This window comes from Ambystoma mexicanum, chromosome 13 (assembly GCF_040938575.1).
Source record: "Ambystoma mexicanum isolate Mex_15411 chromosome 13, UKY_AmexF1_1, whole genome shotgun sequence".
NCBI lineage: Eukaryota > Metazoa > Chordata > Amphibia > Caudata > Ambystomatidae > Ambystoma > Ambystoma mexicanum.
In genome coordinates, this window is record NC_090938.1 from 379024378 (window position 1) to 379051812 (window position 27435).

At 44.9% G+C, this 27435-nt stretch overlaps 1 protein-coding gene across 2 annotated transcripts in view; it reads right to left on the reverse strand.

The window, feature by feature from the left end:
- CPNE6 (copine 6) overlaps positions 1-27435 on the reverse strand; it is a 631388-nt gene that overhangs the window by 125733 nt on the left and 478220 nt on the right. For both annotated transcript variants that reach the window (XM_069633922.1, XM_069633923.1), the window contains exons 6-9: positions 7351-7434; positions 5631-5720; positions 5134-5232; positions 4394-4480 (exon numbers count right to left, since the gene is read on the reverse strand). In XM_069633922.1, the coding sequence (XP_069490023.1) occupies positions 4394-4480; positions 5134-5232; positions 5631-5720; positions 7351-7434 (360 nt within the window). The remainder of the gene's footprint in view (positions 1-4393; positions 4481-5133; positions 5233-5630; positions 5721-7350; positions 7435-27435) is intronic.

Consider the following 27435-nt stretch of genomic DNA (forward strand, 5'->3'; position numbering starts at 1 on the left):
TGGCAAACAGAGCCAACATCTGATGGGTGAAGATAGAGTAGGCTATATTAAGGCTTTTGAAATCATTCTGGCAATGGTGATGTTTAACTTTTAAATCACTTTAGGAATCAGGGATATGGGTAAATTACAGAAAAAATATCCGTGAGCCGGGAATCAAACCAGCCATTCGCTGAAGAATGCTCTTCATGGAACCTGCAGTGGGCGCTTGGGCAGCTGGAGGTTTCTGTTGTGCCAAACCCATATCCCGTATCGGGACAGATGTAGACGTTGCTTAGTAGCTCTGAAGTTATTGCGCATTCATCTGCTTTCTAAGGGGTCCGCCTTAGGGCAGCGGCTGTTAAATTATTTTCCCCCCCAATATTCGAAAGGGCCACAATGTTGTGGGCTGTTTCAGGGTCCAAGAGCATGGATTCTTGTTATTCAGGTGTGTGACATTGAAATGTTTTCTCCCTGTTTCTTGGTGTTATGTTACGTAAAGAAGCGTTTTTGTTACTGGGTAGTAAAGACTATGGGGGTCATTACGAATTTGGAGGCAGCCATGTCGCTATTAGCGCCATGGCTGCCTCCAAAGTCATGGCCGCGTTCTCTGAATCGGGACTTACCGGGTCATTCCGACCTTGGAGGATCCGGTAAGTCCCCATTCAAAAAACCCTTCCCCATTCCCATTCGAGCCCCCATAGGGCTCAATGGGAATGGGGAGGGAGCTAATAACGGGCCCGTAAATTACGGGCCCGTTATTAGCTCTCTGGTCCCATAGCGGCTCCCGCTAGGGGCGGCTGGTTTTACCAGCCGTCCTCAGTGGGACCCGCTAAGGGACCTCGGAATGCGGCAGTAAGGGGTTAACGGCACCGGCATCCTTACCGGTGCCGTTAACCCCTTACCACTGCACTCGTAATGACCCCCTATGAATGATAATAAAGATCCGATGATGGGGTGCAAGCATAAGGAGCCGAATGGTAGGGAATAACCTCCCGGCCGCAATAAAACATAGAGGCACCTGAGAGGAAATGCACCAGCCTGACCCCTGCAAGAAATCATGTCATATCGCCTCAACTATAGACAAGGAAGAGAACAAGAGGAAGTCATATTTCTGCTGGGATACAATCCACACAGAGCAGGAGGTGGCAAGGTGTCCAGTGATAATCTCGCCTGGGAAACTGCCGGCAGGGGGCGACATTTCTCAAAGAATGCACCCTCTGTAATATCAAACACCTTAGCCAAATATTCTAGGATTGGAGTTCATAATATAAAAGGACATCCCTCCTAAATATTTGGGGAAAGTATTTTAGGGGGCAGGAATAAATGTTGCCTGCCTGGCGACTTTTTCCGGGTGACATTATCACATGGGACCAGTAGCATGCATGGCAGGCCTTCCACACTGCTGTTACTTCATACTGTGCAAAATTACTGTGGTCTCCTCCCCTACCAGGGGAACATCCTGACAAGGAAATTGAGCGGGTATGTAGCCGTACATTTATGGACAAGAAGGTTGATTCGTGTAGGCAAAGGTGAGTCGACTTATGTAGGGGCAGATGAGCTGGCTGATTTAGGGGCAGCTGGGTGGTTTCATGTATATATTAGTATCTTCTTTCTGAACATCTTAACTGAACATTTTGTACAGCAGTTATTTTGGAAGTGAGCACTGGATGGTAAGATCAACAGCAACAGGAAAGAGCGTGATGGGTGGGACTTAACATATTTATTTATTTGTATGCAGGGAGGAACATTGCTCTTTTGATCACAAAAGAATGTACAATAGATAAGAAATCAGATTTGACGGGAAGCGGTGAGCTTCTTACAACGGGGTGAGCTTGAGGGACATTCTGACCAGAAATGGTTTTGACGGAAGCAGTGAGCTTCTTAAAATGGGGTGAGTTTGGAGGACATTCTGACCAGGATGTGGAGGGGAATAAACGGAACAGTCACCGGGGACAATACAAGTGTACATACATAGATGAAGGACAACGAACATTAGACATTTTTAAGTGCAAGTAGATGGTACAGCCAGCTCTGTTAGGGATGTGACCATGATGGATGAAGTGCTAGAGTGGAGGCAGAGAAGGCGAGGGACAGAGGCAGGGTAGAGGTGAGGGAATGAAGTTAGCTAGAAGGCAGATGAGAGGTAAGTTAAGAGGGTAACTCGGAGGTGAGGAGGTAGGCGTTTAGTTTACTTTTTGAACAAATCTGTGTGGACTGTTTCTCAGAGAGACGGTTTCACATAGTGGCAGTCACGTCACACATGACACATTAGAGAATGGGAAGTCGAGGCACACACTGCTTGTGATGTCTCTTGTAGTGTTTAGTGGACATGCCATGGTTTTCTTTGAGGTTGATTAAACTGTATTCAAGGAGATTTTATTGAGTGGATGGGTGGCACAGTGGTGGGCACCAACTGGTGAGAAAGACCAATAGGGCCCAACGGTACACCATTAGCCAGTCTGTCTGATTTTAACAGGTGGTTTGGATTCGGGGCGGGAGAAAGGAGGGGCCTCATGACACAATGGTGAATCTTTTAAGAGACAGAGGTAATATCAGGGCAAGTGGAGGTGGATGCTGTTCCAATCTTCACAATAGCTGAGCCACAGGGCTTTGATAAGTTCTCCTTTCCGGGGAAGGTGAGGGCAGCCGCATGTTTTACAGATGTTGAGCAGGAGCTGGGAGAACATGCGGCGGGGGGGCTGAGTTGGCGAATCCCAGTTCCCTGTGAACTCCTAGGATGTGGGCAGAGGGTGCAGGGAGGATGGAGGTGTGATATGGGATTTGTGTGGCCGCGGTGGAGGATAGGAAATTAATGATTCCAGATGTGGCATGGCAGAGCGTTAAGCACTGCATGGCCATACAGTGCTGAATGGCTTAGAGGAAGTTGGCCACTTGGGAGTGGAATGAATCCGTAAAAGGTGGGAGATAGAGGGTTTGGGGCAATAATATATTAGGACCACCAAGACACAGGGTGGCAATTGTCAGCAAAGTATGAGTCAAGGGAGGGAAGCGGAAATGCAACACAACCTGAATAGCTCACGATCGGCAGAGTTAAAAGCAGCTGATCATTCAGAGACTGGCCACTGAATTTTGTCGGGACAGTGTGTGCTTCGGGATATGGGCTGGTGCGCGGTGCGTTTGCTCATGTGCAGTCATGACCTTGAATGTATGCATCAGCGGGTGAGTACATGCATGTCTGGATGGATTTGTGGTGGATTCATGCATAGGCAAGTCTTTGGTTTCATGGAATAAGAAATGGAGTAAGAATGTCTGGACCCATGTATGAACCAGGGGGTAGGGGTTCATGAGTGGGTCATGTATGTGCAGATGAGTGGACTTAAGTCTGCTGCACCGGTGTGTGGATACGTGTGTAACTCAGGGGGTGGGTTCATGCATGGACAGATAACAGATGAGTGGATCGAACAAGTATGGGCAAGAGGCTAGATTCGTGCCTGAACAGGGATGCTAATGCATATTTATATATAGGTGCAGAATAATGTATGGAAAGCGGTGTAGACGTACATAGTACATATACAAAAGTATGTGATTCATAAGTGACAGGGGGTAAATGCCTGTGTGTGCGGAGAGGTGGATTCATGAACAGGTGGTTGGAGTCATGTATGATCCGGTTGTTGCTTTCATGTACAGGCAGATAGGGTAGCTTGCAAGATGGCTGTGGCCTCAGAGCTGTCCCGAGACCACGCTGGTCACAGGGATCAATCGTGGTAGTGCCAGCAGAGCCTCTAATTCTCACGCTGGTCACAAGGCTCCATCTTGGTAGCGCCGGCAGAGCCTCCAATTCTCACACTGGTCACAGGGCTCCATCGTGGTAGTGCCGGTGGAGCCTCCAATTCTCGCGCTAGTCACAGGGCTCCATCGTGGTAGTGCCGGTGGAGCCACTAATTCTCCCACAGTCGATACAATGTTCCCTTCAGTTCAGCAATACAGTACTCCTCATTCAGGTGCGGAGAGCCAGTTCAGTGTGTAGTCTGTGTTATATAGCAGTGCCATCACTTCAGGTCATGCAGTCCCTTCTTGTACAGGTGGATGGATTCATGTAGGGATATGTAAGTGGATGATTTCTGAAAGGACAGTTCAGTAGATATTTATTTGGGCAGGTCACATGCATTGACAGGGGGAGTGATAGGTGGCTTAGTGTGTGGAAATGCTTGAGGTTTCCTGCACATATGTCCGCATATGTCCAAGCTTTGTTTCCTGGCAGGATGCAGGCTTAGATGTGCAGCAGGTTGGTGGAGTCATGAGGAACAGTAAGACGGGTTCATTTATGGGCACCTGGGTGTAATTGGTGGGTGATGAGCTGGGTATCAGAACTGGATGGGCCACTTCTTTGGGGAAGACGACATTAGGCACTATTTGGTCACAACACGTAATCACCAGCATATGAAATACTCACCACACATTCAGTTAGGACGACCACTCCCGAGTGCTTGTAATTCTTTTTCTTCTCCTTGTACTTCGGGTTGATGCACTCCCACTCCACCTGCGTGCAAGCAAGGACAAGGAGGCCTCAGTGGCAGCGAGACAAAGATGTCTTCAGCTGGTGGGGGGTGGCGTCTGCAGGAAGACAAGAACACCACCCAACACCAAGAACCAGAAAAGAAGCAAACGGGGCAGCAGGGCAAGGCACTGAAAGAGGACAGACAGCATCACAGTCAGAGGCATTGCTGGGGGGCGGAAGGGGCTATAGGGTCTTTTGGTTGTAGCCCGGATAGAAGATCAGGGGCTACAACCAAAAGGATAGCTAGCCTCGAGTCCCGACAGTCCTGACAACGTAGCCCCAGATCCTTTCCAGACCTAGCAACACCCCTGATCACACTTATCATCATGACTGTGGCTGCGCAGGAAAGACTGTGTTCTAAGTCATGAGTGGAGCAATGACTCAGCACGTGCCATTTCTTTGCTGTAATGAGGGTTCTCAGACATTGAAATGATGGATCAATGTGAGCTTGTCTTTACAAGGCATTAGATCAGGGAAATATTTTGGAGAGTCACAGCACGCATGTATGTCTGTGTGTGTGTGTATGTTTGTGTGTAACAATGAGTGTAAAATGTGGATCCATTGAGAGCTATGAAATTGACTCATTTAAGCACTTTGAATCTTGCAGGGGCCACTGTGGGTTTTTAACCTCTTACCTCAGATCCAGAGGACGCAGTCTGCATCTCCTTAAAGGTGGTGGAGAACTCGCCAATGAAGTCATGTTTGCCACTGGAGTCATAGTCATAAATCTTGAACTGCAAGGGAATGAAAGTGTGGGGGCGGGGGAGATATGATGGAGACACGGGAAGATGGCGTAAGTAGGGACTTGGTATTTAGTACGATCCATCGTTAGTACAAGAGTTAAACCCCAAGACTGAATGCAAATGGAGAGTCTAGTGTTCCATCTCACAGAGTATGAGAAGCTAGGTCTGATAGGTGGAGCGGTGTGTATGAGTGGTGAATAGTGGACCGGACAAACAAATGAACATGGACGCTGCATTCTCCTTACACAAAAGGTCTATCTTTGTGTTTTGTGTGTGTGTGTACATATACACTGGCTTGCTGCTTCACCCAGGAATAGGTTTATCCCTCCAGTGATTAGTAGCTGAAGCATCTCAGATGTTCACCAAGCCCTTAATCATTGGATCCTCACCTTCAGGGTCTTGTTTATGTCACAGCTGCATAGGGAATGAAGAGACACCCGAAACGGCTCCCACTTGGGGTTCAAATTATTCTTCACCACCTATGGATGACAAGATACAGCCAGAATGTTAAGCGATTCTCCACCTGGAATGTGGGACTGTTAGATCTCTTTTGATGTTTTATGACTCAAGGCCTCTGCACACTCCAAAAAAACAGGGAAGGCGGATCCCTTTCTGCTGACTTACGGCTCAAGGTAGCTTCATGCCCTAAAACCTTGGACAATAGAGTTTCTTCTCTCTCCTCCAAAATGCTCACATATGCCCACTCCCATCCCAGAAGATGTGAGAGTGGGGTTCTTATATCCCCTGCTGTGCCCATGGTTGCGTCCCACTGTCTTATCTTTCTAATCAAACTTTCTCAGTCTCTTGGGCAGGCAAGCCCTCCCCACCCTTCTCCCTTTGCCATGGTGTGCCCCAAGGGTCTACTCTAGGCCCCTTCCTTTTTTCTTTATATACTTTCCATCTTGCTGCTATTATTTCTTCTTTTGGCCCATCACACCATTTCTACGCTGACGACACTCAACTATTTCTCTCCTTTTCTTCTTTTTCCCCTGTTATTCACCGCACTCTTTCAGCTTGCCTTGTGGCTATTGAGCCTTGGGTGCCTTCTCATTTTCTCACTCTTAACGCTGGGAAAACTGAGGTTCTGTTCTTTCCTGCTAACACCATTCCCCCTCATCTTCGGCCTCCATTTCTGTCTTTTCCACCCTCAAAGCTCCCAATCTGAACTACAGCTCGCAAACCTTGGTTTGCACTTTGACTCAAACCTTTCTTTCTCTCACCATATCTCTCTTACTTCGAGTTCCTGTTGTTTCCACCTTTACAACATCTGTAAAGCGCGCCCATTTCTCACGTTTCAAGCGTTCAAACTTCTAATCTCCTCTCTAATTTTCTTTCTAATTTTATACTGCTCTTCCACCTTGTTTGGTCTTCCCAGGTCTCGCCTGGCCCCTCTAAACTCTGTCTTTAATTCTTCAATTGGTCTATTATATCTTCTTTCCTAACGCGACTCTATCTCCGCGTCTCTTGCAACACTCCATTGGCTACCAGTTGAAATTTCTTGGTCTTGTTTTTAAATCTCTTTATGGTCTTGCTCCTAACTATCTTACTCAACCCATATCTTTCTATACCCCATCTCGCTCTTCTGCACATTTTAGACTTTTGGTTCCTCGCCATTGGAATGTGCTCAATCTCGTTTTCGACCTTGTGAACTTCTGGCTCCTCTCCATTGGAATGGTCTTCCACTTTCTCTCTGCTCTATTACTGTCTACTCTGTCTTCCGTGCTTCTCTCAAAACTCGCTTACGTCTACACTCTTGAGTGATTGCAATCTGGCCTCAATTGTCTACCCAATTTTATTGTACTGTGGTCTAATTTTGTATTGTACAGTGCTTTGGCTCAAGGCGCTCTATAAAATACTAATAAAATACAAATACTATGGAGGTTGGGACAGTAGGATTTCCCCCCTCCCTTTGGGGCCTTATCTGCTCTCAATGGAGTCCTTTGGACTATAGGACTTTTCTTCCCAGGAAACCAGGATCCTTGCCTCTCTATCGCCAAGGACATGTGGTCCTTCTCTCTCTGGGCTGAAAGCAGATACTATCCCAGACATTTAAGCGCATGCCTGCCCCCATATTGTGAAAGTTCTATAGCAAGTAAAGCCGTCACTCACCTCTGATCTCCTCACAAGTTGTTCAACGCCGTTGTGGTTTGTCTTATATATTTCCATGAAAGGGTCTGATTTACTGAACAAATCCTGGAACGGGAAGCAAAAGGTTGTCATGAATTAAGTGTGAGCATTTCTTTGTCTAACACAAAAAGTATCTTCAAGCCTGGATACCTCTCTGTGAAAGTCTACCTTCAACTGGGTAAACTGGGTAGGTGGGCTGATTCAGTGAGAAGTCCCAGAGGTCCAGTGTGTGGCTGGGATGCATTGATGTTGATATCGATATTTTATTTCTATCGTGCTCATACACAAGTGTTTCAGAGAGCGACAAGGCAGGGGAAAAGGGGAGAACAAAACAACGATCTCACTAGCCCCAGTGACATTGAGAACGCGCAAGTGCATGGGACAGGGGAGGGGAAAAGTGCATGGACACTGTTACAATATAGGACCACTCTAGCCTGCGGTGATAGTCTCTGACTGGGTGACCACCACCAATCACAATTAAGTAGCCCCATGTTATCAGCGCCTACACCCACACCCCAGTCAAGATATGTGTGCTCATATATATGACACTATTCAAGGTTCAATGAGCATTTGCACACCTATGAGCCATTCCACCCATAGTATGTGAGATCCAGCACAAGAGAATCCTTCAGTCTGACGTGTATTAAGTGGGTGGACCAAAACTCCAGCAAGGGTAGCCCTGCATGCAGCTTCTCCAACAGCACACACACAAGCCGGTTCAAGGTCATCAGGAATGAGACAGCCCACGCAGTATCTTGCCACTTGCCTATTCAGGATGAACCCACAGAATCAAAATACTCCCATCAGCTTGGATCAGGAGTGTGCAAAAGAGGCCCGGTGTAACCTTGACATGTAAGTAGTCCCCCCGAAGAGGGATGCCGAGACTGAGTTCCAGATAAGTCCTGTTTATTAAAGGTAAGTTCATAAGTACAGAGATGGAAGACCCACCCTTGCCCCCCACCCAGGTTAACTCCAACTGACACCTGGGGAACATAGCATTCTACGTATGCCACGCTTTCAACACTCGCACTCATGACCTCACATACACATATTCCAGATCTCCTCAAGTCCCTTGTTGGGTGGGAGGAGGCTGCATTTTATGAAGTGTGATTCATTGCGGGTTCAAAAGATCAGATTGTAGTGGACAAGAAGGAAGGAAAAGCTTGGTTTCTCTTCTTAGGACACCCCGATGTTATGATAGTTTCTCCATTATTAACAGCATGACGTACCACGTCATGCTGCATGTGTTGTATAACGTTCTGAAATAACTGGAGCGTGTTCGTGTATGGTTCCAGAATGTTACGGGGCCATACACGAAGACGCTCCAGGTCTGATGGTTGGCCTTCCAGGGGGCTCCTCCCAATAAACTAATGTAGTCAGTATATATTACGCTCCAGTGTGTTAATTACAATACACAACAAATGGCGACGAGGAGCTGGGAGGGAGCCCCCAGATGCGACAAAGGAATGAATGGGAGACTTGTTACACACAAGTTAGGAAATTGACGACTGAACCTGCGCAAACCCATTTTGACTCGACGATAAAAGAAGGCAAGTGCATGCGAGTGTAGTATTACGGAACGAAGTGAATGGGTGTTTAAAGTAAAACCAGGCGAATTAACGCACCGCATGCATCTTGTAAATCTGTGCTCGAGCCGCAGTCAACTGAAACGGACATTAGAGGAAAGCACCCATATGCGTGTTTTACGTGCCGACGCACGTCTTTAAGGATGGTTGTCATGGCAACATAACAAGTGATAGACAAGCGCAACTGCATACAATACGCTACGTATTAATAACGCAGCTAGCGAACCACGCTACAAATTAAAGACTGTACAGCCGCTCTTGATAAGATTGGGCATGCGCGCTGCAGTAAATTTAATGATATATAGGCAAAGTTGATTGGAAAAAAAAAAAAAAAAAAAAAAAAAAAAAAAAAAAATTTTTCTCCATTAAAAAAAAAAAAAAAAAGTGGTACCCAGTCGCATACAAGGAAAATTAGGCCGCCATGCAAAACAATATCGTTCCTCCAATGAAATTTCTGGCACTGCCAGGGAATCCTGTGTGTCCATGGGAGCAATGGCAAGACAATTTTCAGGTATACCTGAGAGCAGTAGGAGGATCCAAGTTTAATGATGATCTAAAGGAGGCAACATTGCTCAACTGTATAGGTACTGAGGCACTAAGAATTTTCAGGAATTTGCCAGATTTGGACCACACGGATGTAGTTGTGGGTGGTGAATCGTCAGCTGGAGCAAGGAAATACGATGTAGCAATTACTAAACTGACCAAACATTTCGGGAACAAAACAAATGTTGTGTTGGAACGATACAGATTTTTCACGAGAAAACAAAATAAGGGTGAGAGCATAGATGCCTACATAGCTGCGTTAAGAGGTTTGATGGCCACATGCGCATTCACGGGAGTGGCAGATGAATATTTGCGAGACCAGCTGGTATTACATGTGGCGGATACACGCATACAGCAACGTCTGTGGCAAGCTAAGAATCCTACATTGGACCAGGCAATTGAAATAGCCAGGTCAATTGAGCTTGGCGAAAAATGCTTGAAGGAGGTTCAAGGCAAAATAGAGACTGCTGAGATAAAGTTGGTCAGTGGAGTCACAGATGGACAGTATGGAAATGAAGAAGAGTTGGTTGCTATGGTCAAAAGAATAGTCAAGGCAGATGCTGATGCTGGACAAAGACAAGAAAGAGATGGCTTATACAGGATGTCTAACAATTGCTTCAAATGTGGTCGTTGGAAACACATCAATGTGGAAAGAGAATGTCCTGCCATATCGGCTGAATGCTACAGATGTGGAATGGTAGGTCATTTTGGGAAGTTGTGTCGGAATAGCAGAGGCAGAGGCAGATTCAATAACCGACATACAAGGTATAATGGTCGTTACAATAGGGGAAGAGGCATCACTACGACAAGTATAAAAGCCTTGGAAGAAATAGGTGGTCCAAGTAGTTTGTTGGCGATATCAAACAGATTTGAAGAAGAGGTACAGATACTAGCTTTCAAATCTACCGAGAGTGGTGCTGGAGCATGGGTGTCAATGGAATTGGATGGAGTAGCGTTAAGAGTCATGGTGGACACAGGCTCACCCTATACTATGGTGGATGCAGAGACGTATATCAAGGTACTTAAAAAAAGGATGGAAGATTTACAACCGACAAAACTAAAGGCTACGGGATATGGCAAGACTCCAATCAATGTAATTGGTTATGTGTGGGTACATCTGAATTTTGAAGGAAGGAAAACGTATTGTAAATTATTCGTAGCTGAAGATGGATTTGCTATAGTTGGATGGTGGGAACAAGCTGCACTCAAGATTCGCATACATCCAGGAGAGAATGTACCAATTCTGTGTATTACCGAAAGTAGTTGCAGCACTTCAGAGAATTTGGCCAAGAGCTTCCCCAAAGTGTTTAATGATAACATAGGAACCCTTAAAGGCTTCAAACACAAGATTATACTTAAAAGGGGAGCAAATCCTATAGTACACAAAGTAAGAAACATACCCATTGGCACCAGGGAGGCATTGAAGAGTGAATTGGAGAAATTGATTGTACAAGACATAATTGAACCTATAGAAAGTTCAGAGTGGTTATCCCCCATCGTTATTGTTAAAAAACCCAATGGATCGATCAGGATGTGTGTTGACTTAAGGGACCTAAATGCCAACATTTGGGTGGATCGTCATCCTCTACCGAATATAGGAGAAATGTTGACCACGATGAAACCAGCAAAGTGGTTCACAACACTTGACTTGTCGTCAGCATATCATCAAGTGATGTTGGATGAAGAGTCCAGGCATTTGACATCATTCATTACCCCTCTAGGAGCATTTCGATATAAGAGAATGCCATTCGGACTGGCTTCTGCAGCTGCAGTATTTCAACGTTTAATGCATCACCTGTTCGATGGTCTTCAAGGAGTTCATTATTTCCAGGACGATATATTGATATCAGCAATGTCCGAGGAAGAACATGATGCTAAGTTAATGGGGGTATTACAAGTTATACAGCAGAAAGGCATGACACTAAAAATCGATAAATGCAAAATAAAACAGAATGAAGTAACATATTTGGGTCATTGCATAAATAATGAAGGAATAAGGCCCAAAGAATCGCTGGTTGACACCATTCTTAAGATTCCAGATCCACTCAACAAAGATCAATTACGCAGTTTTTTGGGATTAACAGAGTATTATTCGAAATTTGTAGACCATTATACTGACAGAACAGAACAAATGAGAAAACTAATGTGCAAGGGTACAAGATTTGTTTGGTCTGAAGAATGCAAAAATGAATTTGAAAAAATAAAATCTATGATCAATAAGGCACCGGCACTTAAAATGTTTGATTCAAAAGCAAAAACCAGAATATCAGTGGATGCCAGCAACATGGGATTAGGTGGTGTATTAGAGCAAGTTCAAGATGGTGAAGTAGTTCCCATTGCCTTTGCATCCAGGACATTGAGAGGAGCTGAAAGTAATTACTCCACTATTGAGAAGGAGGCCTTGGGAATTAAATGGATCCTTGAGCATTTTAAAAGTCTAGTATGGGGCATACCGATTGAAATCAGAACTGACCACAAACCATTGATACATGTTTTCAATTCAAAAAATCCACATATGACCTCACCGCGCATAAGAAGGTGGATCTTGATTGTTATGCAGTATAATGTCAGTATAAAATATACCCCAGGAAAATCTAATGTTGTGGCAGATTGCTTTTCTCGATTGCCTTGCAAGTCAGAGGTGATGGAAGATGAAGAAAACAGCGAATTAACAGATGATCAGAACATGGAGTGCATCATTGCACATATACATCCGAGTTTTTCAAAGGAAGAATGGATTGAGGCGAGAGAACAAGATTATGAACAGAAACAAGTAAGGAAAGCCATTGAAGATGGGTGGACAGTGGTTGAAAAAAACATTAAATCCTGGGAAAGATATAAAGATGAATTGACGTGCGATACCACATGCGTTTATAGAGGAGATCGTATAATTCCCCCTGTAAAGATGAGAGAGAGAATTATGAGAATAGCGCATGAAGGACATATAGGAAGAAATTTGACCAAAAGGAGGGTGAGAGAAGCCTACTGGTGGCCTAACATGTGGGGTGAACTGGAAGCCCTTGTTAAAGATTGCACAGCTTGTGCAGTGAGCGATAAAAGCAAGACGACACGCGCCACACCATTACAACCAGTGGAAATTCCAAATACTGTATGGTCAAAACTGGCCATTGATATAGCAGGACCATATGAAACTTTAGGGCCACAGAAAATTTATTTAATTGTGTTGGTTGACTATACGTCCAAATGGGTGGAGTGTGGCATAGTAGAAGAGTCCATTTCAGCAATGAAAGTGATGAAGTTTTTAGAGGAGATCTTTAACAGAGAAGGAGAACCTCAAGAAATTATATCAGACAATGGTGCCCAATTCATGTCAAGTGAAATTCAAAAGTTTTTCAAGGAAAGAGCAATCAAACATTCCACCACAGCCTTATATCATCCAATGGCAAACGGATTGGTAGAAAGGATGAATCGCTTTATAAAAGGTATTATTCAGTTAGCCATTGTCAACAATATACCTTGGAGAGAAACATTGAAGGAAGCACTAAATACGTACAAAGTTACACCCCATTCAGTAACAGAGGAAGAACCTTTCACATTAATGAGAGGGAGGATAGCCACGAACAGACTTAGACCTGCATGGATAACAAGAAGAAGAAACAAAGAAATTAACTTGGAGGAGATAGTCAACAAAGTAAGAAGGAAACAAGAAGTATACAAAAACTATTATGACACACAGAAACATGTCAAAGAATGCAGTTATAAGAAAGGAGATTGGGTGAAAGTGAGAGAACCCAGGCGAGTGATGAAGGGAGAATCAAAATTTCGTTCTCCACAAGAAATAAAGGAATGTTCTGGAAAATCGGTTATTTTCGAAGATGGGAAAAAGTGGTCATGTGATGACATTATCCTGGCCAAAGAGGAGGAAACTGAAAGGAACAGGAGAGAATCGATGACAAAAAGAGAAATATTCAAAGATAAGACTGATGGACTAATACACATGAACAAGTCGCATGTTACAGAGAATAAACAGGTAGAAAGTGCAGGAGATAACCTATCATCTGCGAGGATCAAGAAAAGTGTATGGAATCGAAATCAAGACTATGTGTATTATTAGAGATCTTTTAAAATTGAGACTACATATGAACAGACAACAAAGAAATCTCATGATAAAGTGTATCCTTTCTGGTTGTTTTTCAATATATTTGTAGTTATACGCAGCACTTATGCATAACATGTAGATAACTGTTAGGCAGCCTTTGGCTATTAATGTTGGTTAAATTATTGTAGAGGGGAAGATGTTATGATAGTTTCTCCATTATTAACAGCATGACGTACCACGTCATGCTGCATGTGTTGTATAACGTTCTGAAATAACTGGAGCGTGTTCGTGTATGGTTCCAGAATGTTACGGGGCCATACACGAAGACGCTCCAGGTCTGATGGTTGGCCTTCCAGGGGGCTCCTCCCAATAAACTAATGTAGTCAGTATATATTACGCTCCAGTGTGTTAATTACAATACACAACACCCGACTCGCCTTCACCTGCCTCAGCAGAACCCCAGCGACACCAGTAAAGCCAACCAGCTGGACTAATGAAACAGAAATACCTGTGGCGGGCCGCAAGTACCCGATCTCCAGATGCAGAAACGATTAGCCAAGTCCATATTTTGGAATTATTAAGCAGGGCTGGAAACTGTCTGACAGCAGGGCACCTTCATCAATGTTAAACTGGCATTTAGTGTGCACATTGTTTCAATGAACTTTTAAAAGAATGTGGTGCGCTTTCAAATTCTACCCCGTACTATTGGCAAAGGGTGCGCATTGCGGTGCTCCCAGGTGAGATGCAAATCCAGAATCTGGAGTAGGGACCAGGGTCATACCATGGAAGAGCAGGACCAGGATGACGCCCATACATGGTACCCAAAATGTGCACCGCTAGTTTCATATTTCCACTTCAGGGTGCGGAAAGGACAGGACCTGACCTAGTACTTCTGTGTTGATGTAATTGGCCTCCCTTAAGATTTTCAAAAAGGAATATACTTTTGGTTATCACTCTGATCAACCTCTTTCAAACCAATAGCGTCGTCCCTCACCTATATCCACGTTACTGCCCCTTCCTCTCTTGCTTTGAAGTCTTGCTCTATAGACAGCATACCACTTACAGGGCAAGCCAAAGGACTGCTATACGACGATGATAAGCGTAAACAACACGGGCCTACCCGATAGCACAGACTCACCTGTTCAAGAGTGAGCGGTCATGCTCCCAGAAACACAGAACTCATTGCAGGGGGGCTAGAGGAGCCCCCTAAGTAATTGTCAATTTAAAGACCACATCCAATTCACCAGTGAATGCATTGGTGCCGCAGTGGGAAAGTTGTGCCCTACGGTTACATCTCAAAGGTAGGCTGTGTAAGAGAGGAGGAACGAGTAAGAATTCAAAGAAGACCGAAAAGGGAAGAGGCATGCTTACGGAGAAGAAGGTATCAGAATGCCACAGTGGGAACAGCTACTTAGCTCCAACACTACTTTAAGGTATCTCTATCTTGACGACCTATAGAACTGTTTACCGATTGCCTGCCATTGGAGAGGTCCAATGGTGGAAACTCGCCAGAGGCTGGAGAGTTTCAGAGGGTTATGCATTTGGGTAAGATGATAATGATAATGATGTGTTATTTAAATAGCGCCTTAATCCAAAGCCCCATGGCAGGGAAGGAAAGACCAGTTATATCTACCAATTGTCATTCATTGCGGCATCATCTTCCCAATCATAACCTCCAATGACTCCCCTACAATTCAGCGAGACCCATCCGGGTCATCACTAATATCTTATGTTCTGTTCATTGACTTTTATACTGCGCAGATCCCCGTCGCAGTGGTCTTAACGCGAGTGAACTGTGACCCCACGCAGAGTGTAAACCAGACGGTGGTTTGTTGGGTGAACAAGAAGCAGGGAAACGGTGTGGGAAATGGCAAAGGGGGAAAGTAGGAGCAAAACTGACAGACAAAAGTCGCAAAAATAGAGAACGAGAACATGGGGTTGAGTGATGGCGATTGATGGGGTACATGCCTGGTAGTATGAGTTTACACCAAAAAGGTCATGAAAAGAATCAAGGAATGTCCATGCTGGGCAATGTGATTATCTGGTCAGTTTACAATGCAATGCGTCGTCAGTATCACTTAGGGGTGTGTGATGGCCTTGAGATGTGCTCCGGAGTTCATGTCAGTTGCTGGGACTTATTGTAAAGTGACCACAAGCAACAGACTATGCTCACGATATATTAGTACTGACTTTACTACTACTTGGCTAGAAATTGCATAGAAAAAATAAACTAAACGCAGTTCTAATCTCATTTCCAGTCCCAGCAATGCATCCTGACCTTGTAATTGGTTATTTATAATGCGCGCAAACCCGGGGATCGAAACTGTGTTGATTCATGTCCTCTTCCAACCAAGGCAAGCGCGTTGCCCCTGAGCTATTCTCACGGACCCCTAAAACAACTGCTCTCGCATCCAGCATTCACACGTGAATTTTAGCAGCCCTGCTAGACAGCCGGAGTTTAAGGGGATTGGTGCTCATTGTAGTTCAATGCAAACTCAAAGTCATCGTCGTACAATAAACTTGGGGAGGTTATTCCTCTAAGACATTTGCGGGGCTTATTCGTCCTTCACTGAAAGTCCTAATCTGTGACTCACAGTGAGTCCCCTGTTATGTCTTGCTTTGCCCTGCGGGATCCGCAAGCTCTTTCTCCTGAGTCCCGTTTGCTGAGCAAGTTGCCCTGCTCGGTCTGTTGTGTACCACACTGGCCGGTGGTGGCTTTTGCTGTTATAGAAGAAGTCTCGACGCTTCTGCAGATATTTCGTGTTCAGGAAACAAACCCTTGTTCCTTGGAGATCCCTATTAAAATAGAAACATGGTTTAGAAGTCCATGAGACTCCACAACGAAGCTGTATTTACCTGGTAAGTATGGAAACGACAGCATGGACCTATGCGGTCATGGCCTGCATGAGACCCCAGGTCGGGAGCTCAGAATAGCCACAGCCAGATCTGGCCGGATGTATGGATGGGTATCTGGCATTGGCTGCATAATCTACATCCTGAGTGTTTCCCTAGAAAGAAACCTATGGCCACTTGAGGGTGGAGGCCATATTTGAATGAGTAGCTGGAGAATGTTTGAGTGGCGCAGTGTGCCTGATCGGGTGTGCATCCAGCTTCCAGGAACGGCTTGACATAGGAGTTTCTGCACAATACCTTTGTCAATCTCTGGGACTTGGTCCATAAGCAGCGGGAAGACAGCACTTACCTCGAAATGATGAAGACTCTGCTGAAGCACATGCTCTTCTTCTGCATTCTAAAGGTGAAGTGCCCCTGGGTTTTGCACGATCCAAGCTTTTTTCCTCAATTCTTCAATGTCTCCTCCTTCTTACTTGAAAAGGACTGCCCTTGACCCTGCTAGCCTCAGAGAACACCTCAAAAGGACTGTCAGCAGATAAGATCTTTGACCACCAACTGCGTAATATCTTGAATGACCTGTTCTCCTCCGCTAGGTTGTATCTGGACTTTCCGGGTTGTCGCCCAGAATAACCATAACTGAAACACTGCTCATCAGCAACATACTGCATTTTTACTCTCTACTAAAGCTCATATTAAAGATTTATTTTCATATTTACATGACTGCTGTTTGGGAGGATTCTCATTACTGTGCTAATTCCCTTCAACCTTAGAGACCCCCAGCTATTTTGCTGGATTTTAGGACTTTTAAATTTTAACCCTGGAGTGAGTAAAACCTTTTGTTCACTCTCTCATGTGTTTTGACCTGATTTGGTCCAGCTCACACCATATTATGCCCTCATCCTACCTACTCATGGAAACATTTTTATGGAGTAACCTGCTTAAAAGGCAAGGGTGTTGGGACTAGAGTCCTAGTTAACCACTGGGAAGAACACCTGACGAAGAAACCATGAACCGAGCTTGCTGCATCCTCCTGGAACTTTGAATTGCCTGGTGAAGCTCAGCTGCTGTGCTGAAACACCCTTTTCTAATTGACAAGAGAAGCTCCGAAAGGGATGACTTCTTCTTTTGGGTTAGTGGGACCAACTAGCCCTGAGATGAACTCCACTGGACCATCTTCCCCGACTGGCTGTACTTCTTTGATGCTGCAGGAACTGAGTGCCAGGTTTGAGAAATCAGTAGTCGAGTCCAACGTCTGCAATCCGGCCAGAAGCTCGGACTAAGGACCCTCCAGAAGCAGGAAGACCAGAGCTCGAGTCCCTTCACCAAAGTGCAGGACTCAAGGAGTGAAGGAAGCCCAACTGCAGTAATCCAAGATCCGAAGTAGTGCTGTTTACCACGCAATGAAAACGCAAAGTGCCACTGATCCCAAAAGACCCCATAGCTTCCGACGACCTCCAAATTGCTGCTGCAGGAGTCCTCCAGACGTCCTCCCTCTTGTCCCCACGACTGAGGCTCAGGAACAGAGGATCTGCATCTCTGCAACAGGACAGAATCCATCTGGACCACTCTTCTACAAACCAGAGGTACTGTTCAGATTTGGGGTAGTTACCTCAGTGTCTTTAGCTTTGCTCTTCTCAGTTGAGACTTGCAGTAGTTACTTTTGTTAGAGTTGATTTCAGCTGTACCCTCCACTCCACAAGTGTAACAGATTGTCACCCTACAAGTGATTTCTACGAAACTCTCTAACTTTGTGCAAGACCTTTATTAACTATGAAATGCCTCAGCTCCATAAACTGTGCTCCAATTGACTTTGGCTGTCCTGACTCCCTACAGACTCTTCTAGTCCATTGACTTTTATGTGTTCTGTCCCTCATTGTTTGTCACTTTCTGTAATGGTTCATACAGGCTGGAAGGGAAGCTGCCCAGAAACTTTCCATCCATGTATTTGTGGTGCATAGGGTGTCTAAATGTCACAATCTCGGCATTCAATGCCTCTCGAAGAGAAACTTCAGCTTCGCTTTCAAGGCATTCACAAGAACTGAGTGCGATATGGCAATCCAAAGTTCCACTTATAGCTATTAGAAAACCACTAGATGCTGCAGGGCCAATCACTGGACGCGGTTGTGGATTTTATGTCATCCTTGGAGGAAGGATGCTGAAATGTCAGACATGTGTTCTCCAGACAGTACAGGAAAAGAAGTTGTATTTATGAAAGTGAAGGTGATGGTAGTTTCAGTCCACATCATTACGTGGCTTCCTGATGATCAGAGCCAGTAAGAGAGAGGAGAAGAGAAGTGTGGTGAGAGGGGAATTGAGAGCATGGGCAGGATGAGATGAAGGAAGAAACATAGAGAGTGAAGAATGGTTCCTTCAACAACCAGTAATGACAACGGGAGGAGGAAGTAGCAAGAAGGATGTTCAGTTGCCAATGTGAGGAGAAATAAATAGGTGGCCGAATGTAAGACAGGCAACTAAGGACAAGCCAACGCTTCTCCTTGCTATAATTATTAGGGACAGTCACGCTGCATGCGCTCAGATGGTGCGTTATCTGTCTTTAGAAGGCGGGGTGTTCTGTAGAAGTGATTGGACCTGCAAGGGGATCCACTTCTGCTGCAAACCCTAGTGGCTTTGTAAAGGGTTGAGCTACGAAAGCAGGACACAACTGAAGGAGCACAAAGAGGCATGGAACTATGCAGAACCTGCAGTAAGAGAGAGCAGAGGCAAGCCATGCTCTTTGGTTCTGGGCTTAGAGTCCTTTGGGTAACACTCATGCAGTGGATGGGATGCAGAAGAACTCTGACACCAAATAATCGAACCAACTCAGGAAGATGGCAACCTTTTTCTGTTTTATTATCAATTGTCTGAAACAGGGAGTTACAACGGACATCAACGGATATTTGCTCGACTTTCTCGTATATTTCATAAAACAATCACAGTTATATAGTAAAATTCATCATACGTGATGTCATACTATGTGGCAAATAAGAGAAACCTACGAGGGATTGTGATACGCTCAAGGGGAACATCTAAGTATACCTTCTATAATGGGTTGGGTTATGATTGGATATCTACCGTCAGGTGGACAACATATGCCTACCTCTACTGCAAGTCATCTTCAACGCTATTAGGTACACAATATATCATTGGCTCTCAAACTATAAGACCCTTTGTTATATGGCCCTCTACAGTTGGTTGGCATGCTCATGCCATGTCTGGAACATTTGGTTCACTTAGCACGTAAGCTCATACCAGGAGGTGGACTCGACTTTACCTCTACACCCAATTAGCCCAATGTCTCTCATCACCCATGCCTTCTGCCATGAGGATTGTCTTTGAACTTGGCCTTGCAATGTATTGTCTGTGAGAATATAAGGGAGTGCGGGCACGCACTATCGCTTGTTCTAGAACTCCAAGCCCAACTCTATTCCCATCCTTGGCTCACGTGACAGGAGACCCCAATTTGGTCCATTTTAGAGTAATTAAATTTCTTAAATGAATAAAATTTAGCACGCTTGGTGTTCATTCTTCGCACCTAAGAAGGCATCATTCAGCTTTTCACGTTCACTTCCTTGAGTATAGATAACTGGCCTTGGCTTGCTTTAACTTTGATATCAGGCCAGACAGCTTGACCATTCAAGTCTGTGATCTCAGCTAATTCTTGCTGTGACACAGTTCTTGGTCCTTCTTTTCCATGGGTCCGAACTTACTAAATTCATGAAACTGATGTCCAGTTTCTATACAATGGAAGCTCCGCCTGCAGTCTATTCACTACGTATCGCCAGCTTCTAAGGTCACTTAGTCTATTTGCGTTGCTGCATCTGTACAGTTAACGGCTTGTTTTTCTGCAGTGCATCACACACGTGCAATCCTCTTCTTCGCATATGGAAGTTTACTTGATTCTTAACTTTGTCATCAGTTTCTATATGGCCGGTGTATTCTCTTCAGCCAGTCTTTTTAGTGCGTCACACTCGTCTATTGTGACATCACTAGCTCCTCTTTCGCCCTCAAATTATCATCTCTTCGGGAATACATTTGATAGGGCTTTCCCAGAGGATATCTTCTTTCAAATATTCTCTGTGGTATTGTCTTAACTGCTGGGGTCAGGCATGGCACGACCTCCGGCTCCCAACATACCGGAAGTAGGGGGGCAGGACTTCCTGCAGACACATTCAGCTGGTCCTCTACAGTTCTGCTCCCACTCGAGAAAGAAATATGGAATCGAGGCCAAGGCAGCGGTACATGTAGAGCGGGCAGGCTGCGTACAACCATTGCAGGGGCAGGGATTGAGTACTGACAGGTTTGCAATGTCAAGTATGTACATATCATTCTGGGTGTATATTATTCTTAAAATCCTCTCGTGGCGATAACGCAACTTAGTATACAATATCTGCGCATGGCATTCCAAGGAAGGCATCATCACGCAAAGAGAATTCTAAATGGTGTGCCCACCTGCTACTGCAAAATGGAAGTCAGCTCCACGGCATGACCTTGCAGGGGAATGCAGCACTATTTCTGACTCATGGGTTATCCAGTGGTGAGATAGGGAGGAGATAGGGTGGGTGGAAAGGTCTCCTTGTCATTGTTCTTGGTCCCAGGTTGCCTTTGCATCCCTTAGTCAATCCCTAAACTGCTATTGGATGAAGAAAGAAGGGGAGGAAAGGGGCAACGAGCAGGCCATACAAGACATCAAGTTGTAGATGAACACCTAGCAAACCCCAGGGTGGAAGGAACCCTGCTGTTGATGTTATCACCAACAACAGGCAGCATTACAATCAGCTGATGGAGCATATACTCATTGTGGATAGTGACCCCTCTAAAAAATCTACATATCCTCTTGCAGTGATGTTAGGGAAACCCTGGGAGCTCCAGGGAAAGAGCTGCCACCTCTGCTGTACTGTTCCCCACTTGGAGGAAAAGGGGACTGGCTGCACTCTCTGGGACACTGCTGCCCTTTCCATAAACATAGGAGAACCTCTATAAACACTGAACTATTATTTTAATATCAAAGCACTGACAGACTACTTCCTTGGGAGAACACCAATCATCATGTTGCTGTTTCTCAGAAGAAAATCCTACCATTACATTATTTTCAGAATACAACACATCACCTTGGGGTTCTAAGACTTTATAACATGCTTCTCCTTCAAATGGCTGAGGACTCTGCATTATTCTGTATATTTTTTTATAGAGAGGCCATCCCTTTCTCACATTTCCAAACGCATTTCTACAATGTTGTGGAGAAAGGCACCTACACCAATGCCTTACAGACTGAAAATGGCAGGCAATATCACAAGATAAGGACCGACTCCTAAGTTAGTGCTGAAGGCAAAGACTAGGGTAATACGTTGGGGTAGAATATTATTCCAAGTAGTAAAGACCACCCCCCAGGGCTAGCAGCATAAATAGTGTTTGCCATTTTGGCTGTTAGGCTGCCGCTAAAGTCAGAATGTTCGAAGTGAGGTCAATAACAGAGTCTGCTTTAGGATGCGGTCAATAATGACTTCCATGTCCTCATAGATGTTATTTGCTTTTTTGTGAAATTACAGCTGCGTCCTTCACTAGTAAAACAAGAAGAGTGCGGATAACATTATTGTTGTCTTTGCTTTAGGCCCTACTGCAATCACACGGAAAGAGGACACCTGGCATCTTGTTGCAGGCTGTGGAATTACTACTGTTTGGGGACTGGCATAACAAGCACTATTGATTTTGGATGTAATGTGCACTAGGTTTTTGCAATGACATGATGCATTATATTAAAAGGGTATCACAGAAACAAATCTCGTATTCCTCACACAGCGAGCCATTTGAATGCAATGGATGTCTTTTATTTTTAGTCGATAGCACACAGTGCCTTTTTGTGCAGTACGCTATGTCTGCACATGGAAATATGGCAGGACTGTGTTTAAAATGACAGCACATTTCTTTATTTTTGTGTTAATGGGAAGTTCACTCAAAAATGTTATTGTTTAAAAATATTGCCCATAAATAGGTGTTAACATATTTTGTTTAAATGTTCCTATGAAAAAACAAGCTTCAAAATGTGCCTCCTAGTTCTTACTTGTAGGCATCCATTTTGTGAGCAGAAACACTTTTAAATGTAATTTGAATTCTCTGCTCTCGTGGCAGTAATCAGGCAGGAGCCAACTACTGGGAGCTGTAGCGTGTTACTGCCGGAGAACAGAGAGTGAAAAACGGTCACAGGGGAGGCCTTCATAAGAATGCCAACCCTAATACAACAAACACACACTTTTCATAAAAATCTGAAAAGCGTTTCTTCTCTGTATTAGGATGGCATTCATGAGGATGCCTGTCCTGTGAACTTGTGAACAAGGCAAACACCATCCTGTTTATTTAACAGCGCATGTTTGCCTTGCCCTTAAAAATCTACTCTTGTGGTCCAGTGGTTAGGGGATAGTCCTTTCAACCCCCATCTACCTCCCCGAGTTTGAATTCCAACATCATGTCTTTTTTCGTGGTGCATCAAAGTTTTTTTTTTTTAACTATATTTGATGCACGGTAAAAAAAAAGTCAGATTGACATTCGAATCAGGTCCAGTGGTAGAAGGCGTAACCTTTCAAAACTGGACCACAAGCGTCTCCGTCATCGATTGCGATTAGAGCTCCTTCAGTCACACGGCCTGGATTGGAGTTTGTGCCTTTTTTTTCTGGTGCTTCAAATATTGTTTTTTTTTTTTTAAACAAAATTTGAAACATCTAGAAAAAAAAGAGGTAGGGATTAGAACCCGGTTGGCACGGTTGACTTTTAACCACTGGACCACAGGAGTCCTTTCGAAAGGATGTGGAAAACACGCCTGTTAAATAAAGAGGCTGTGTTTGTCTCCCTCACACGTTCACAAGACAGTGGGTAGTATGAATGCCTTCCTAATACAGAAAACAAACTCTTTGCATATTTGAAAAGTGCTTCTTTGCTCTATTAGGATTGCCATTCACAGGACTGACTGCCCTGTGAACGTGTTATTCAATTCTCTTCTCTCCGGCAGCAACAAGCTTAACTCCCAGTAGGGGGCTCCTGCTTGATCACTGCCATGAGAGCAGTGAATTAAAAGAAACAGATGTAACTGTTTCAGTATGCAAAATAGATGCCTCCAAGTCAATGAAAAGCAGGACTTGGAGGCACATTTTGCAGATTATTTTTCATTCGAACTAAAAAAAATATATGTTAACATACATGTTTAATCATGGGTAATGTTTTTAAACAATAACATTTTTGTGTGAACTTCCCCTTTAAGACACACTCGTGATCCATGGCTACTTGGCTCCACTAACACAGCAATTAGTATTAGACTTTAGTAGCATTGGTTCTGCAGAATATCTTGCTTCCTCTGCAGAATGTAACATTGGTTCTGCCGAATATCTTGCTTCCTCTGCAGAATGTAACATTGGTTCTGCAGAATATTTTGCTTCCTCTGCAGAATGTAACATTGGTTCTGCCGAATATTTTGCTTCCTCTGCAGAATGTAACATTGTTTCTGATGAATACTGTGCTTCCTCTGCAGAATGAAACTTTGGTTCTGATGAATACTGTGTTCCATTGGATGTATGTTGTAATATCGGGTGCCAAAAGATCGAATTACAAAATTTCAAACCCCACTTCTTCGCATGTTGTAACTCGATCTTTTTGGGGGGTTCCCCAACCACACATGTAAGGTATGCAGGGGATACCCCCGTAAACCCTGAAACCCATAATACAAAACTAGGTGAGCGAGGGACACCCCCGCAACCCGCTGTTAGGAAAGATTTCATAATTGTATGTAATTTTCCCTCCATGTGGCAACCCCCAAACTTTTTGCTGTTGTTTTACACTCTGATCTAGACTTTGCCAGAGAAGCACAGCCTTCCGCAGCACTCCTCTGGGCTTTCGCTCAATTCTTATGGGGAAACTGACATGCCCTTAAGACAGTCAGTACTGGGAGACTTCGTTTCCCTAAGTCCTTTCCTCATGTTGCAGCTTTTGTGCAACATGAAACAAGGGTGCCCAGTAACTTACATTACCGCCCTCTTGGGTCTCTAGTCATTCCAAAGTCTCTAGAAACTTCGCTGGACTTATTATGAACTGTGCAAGTGTGTCACGGACGGGACTGGTGGCAGTTATCGTTTCTCTTGTGTTTTGAACCCTTTTTTTCCATGTATCCGCATTTACCGCGTTTGGCACGAATAGGTGGCCTGGCTCTCAAAATAGCCATGCCACGAGGTTCTTTGTCCTGTCTGCTGACCGTCTTGCCCCTTCACCTTCCCCCAGGTCATGCCGACCCAGGGCAGTCCTTATTTGGTCATGCACTTTCCCGCGAAACACAACGCTTTCGCGGGCTTCTGCATGCCTCGTGTGTGCCTCCAGGATGTGGGCGGGATGTCTGGTCCCAATACACATCCTAGGTGCCAGAGAGTCTAGAGTGTCCTGAATGCCTGGGACCACCGTGGTCCGTGATAGGTCCACGTATGGTGTGAGTGTTTGTGAGCAGATCTCCCATTGGGCCCTCTCCGTTTTGGCGCGAAGGGAACTTTGGATAAGAGGAGGCTGAAAACACCAATACCATGTCGATCTCCTGAGTTCACACCGAACAAGGGATAAGGAGCCAAGAATCCTGCAACAAGAAGCTGAGTCGAGGAACCGCTGGTGACCCGCTGAAGGTTTGGCACCCTGAACTGCTGTCGTCCTGCGAGACCCCTCTGCATCTGATTGTTCTGGAAGGTCTGCGAAGGCGCTTCGACCCATTGGAATAGTGGGATCAACTATTCCCGGCACCTTCATCAAACCCTGCAAGTAAGCCTCTTCGGAAGTGTCCCTGGGCCAACCAGTGGGCTGACCAGCTTACGCAGGACGCTTTGCTCTGTCACCGCCGTCGTTTCGGGGAAGCCCTCGAAACTTGGTCTACTGCTTGCTCTGCGTCCACGGCACCCTCACACCGAATGCGTACACTTGGCATTCCCAGGTCTGAAGTGAGACGAGTGCACCCGGACCAGAGTAAACGTGGTTGCCGTGTTGCCCTGCTGTGGTAACAACCTGTGCACATCCGCTGCATTTGGGACACCCTCGACCCTGCATCCTGCTACGCAGAATCTACACGGTGTCGAGACGTCCTGATCATCGCAGCTGAACCTGCCAGCAACGTGAACTGAACTGGAGAAGTCTGGGTCATCCTGCGTCGGGGACTGGTGAGTAGTCCATACCCCAACCGGTGGCCCCTCGCGCAGGAGCCTGTTTCGTTTCTACCGCTGTTACGAAATAGCGAATCTATCTGCACTCTCACCTTGCCTCTGCCCACAAGTGGAGGCCTTGCTTGAGTAGTGGGGACTTGTTCTGCATCACTTCATTCACCTTCCTGAACTGCCTGATATCCTGGAAGAGGCCCTCTTTTGTCCATTGGCACCAGCGCGTGCAGGTACTTTTGAGCATAAGGCTCCTCTCTTTGTAGGGCTCGGACTTCCTCCTAGTAAGGTGTATTTGAGATGTTGAACTGGGTCTAATGATTACTTGCACTGCCTGTTTTCCTCCCCATCTAGGTGGTCTACATATTACGTGCTCCTAACTCCTTAGACCCCGTGGTCTTGTATATATATCGTCTTGATTGTGATGTGTTGCTTTACTTTAGTATTATTGTGATTGTTTGCTATGGTCGATGTTACAAAGGCCTTGTAATAAATGTGTCTATATTTTTAATATAACACCTGTCTGGAGTAATTTGTAAGTGTCCTTGCTTTGTGTGCTCATTGAGGTCTTTCCGTCACCCTCGCCCCTCTTGAGACTTAGTCTTGACCGCCGCCATCGCTACCCTGATTGGTCTGGCTTGTCCAGAGGTTACCCTGTTCCAAGAAACTAGGCTGGCCTTCTGAACCTCTGCCCCTCCAGGTCCGAGTCAGAAATCCATCTTAACACCCGCTGTTCCCTTGCTCTGTATTTTTTGGATTTGGTCATTTTAACCAGATGCAATATTTTCATTCAATACCTGTTCTCTTTGCAGAAAGTAAACTTGTTTCTGATGAATACTGGGTTCCCTTCACAGAATGTAACATGGTTCCTATGAATGCTGGGTTTCCTGTATAGAATGTAACACGGGTACTGGTGAATGCTGTGTTCCCTCTGCAAAATGTAAGACCGGTTCTGATGGGTACTGTGTTTTTCGATGCAGAATGTTCGGATGAACACTGTTTTTCCCTCTGCAGAATGTAACATTGGTTCTGATGAATACTGTGTTTCCTCTGCAGAATGCAACATTGCTTCTGATGAATACTGTACTTCCCTCTGCAGAATGTAACATTGCTTCTGATGAATACTGTACTTCCCTCTGCAGAATGTAACATTACTTCTGATGAATACTGTGTTTCCCTCTGGAGAACATAACATTGAGTCTGATGAGTACTGTGTTCACTCTTTAGAATGTAACATTGGCTCTATTGAACACTGTGTTTCCTCTGCAGAAGGTTCCCATGCTTCTGATAAATACTGTGTTTCCTCTGCAGAATGTAACAATGTTTCTGATTAATAGTGTGTTCCCTCTGTAGAATGTTACCATGCTTCTGATAAATATTGTGTTTCCTCAGCAGAATGTGACATTGTTTCTGATGCATAGTGTGCTTCCTCTACAGAATGACCCCGATGCACGTTACATATTAGGCAAGCATTTCTCCTATTATCAGAGAACAGAGAAGCATACAGTCTGTCCCAAAATCTAACGCAGGAATTGCGTGACACATTCCTGAAGGAAGTGTAGAGGCACTTTACTAGATTTCCCTTTTTGCAGGTACCACCTAATGATCAAAAACATTCTGCGGTCACAAAGAGGTGGTGAACAGCCAAGAAAGAACCAGTGGAGAAATCCAAGTAACTGACATAAATTAAATTCAGTGTGAGCAAAACATGTTTTCAATGCAAACAGATCCATATTTGAAAACATGTAATTGGTTCTCTCTAGAGTTAGGCTCCACACCTGGGATTGAAACCAGCAAACCGCATACTCGTTTGTACTGCACCCACTACCAAACATGCAGCCTATATTCCAATGCCTCC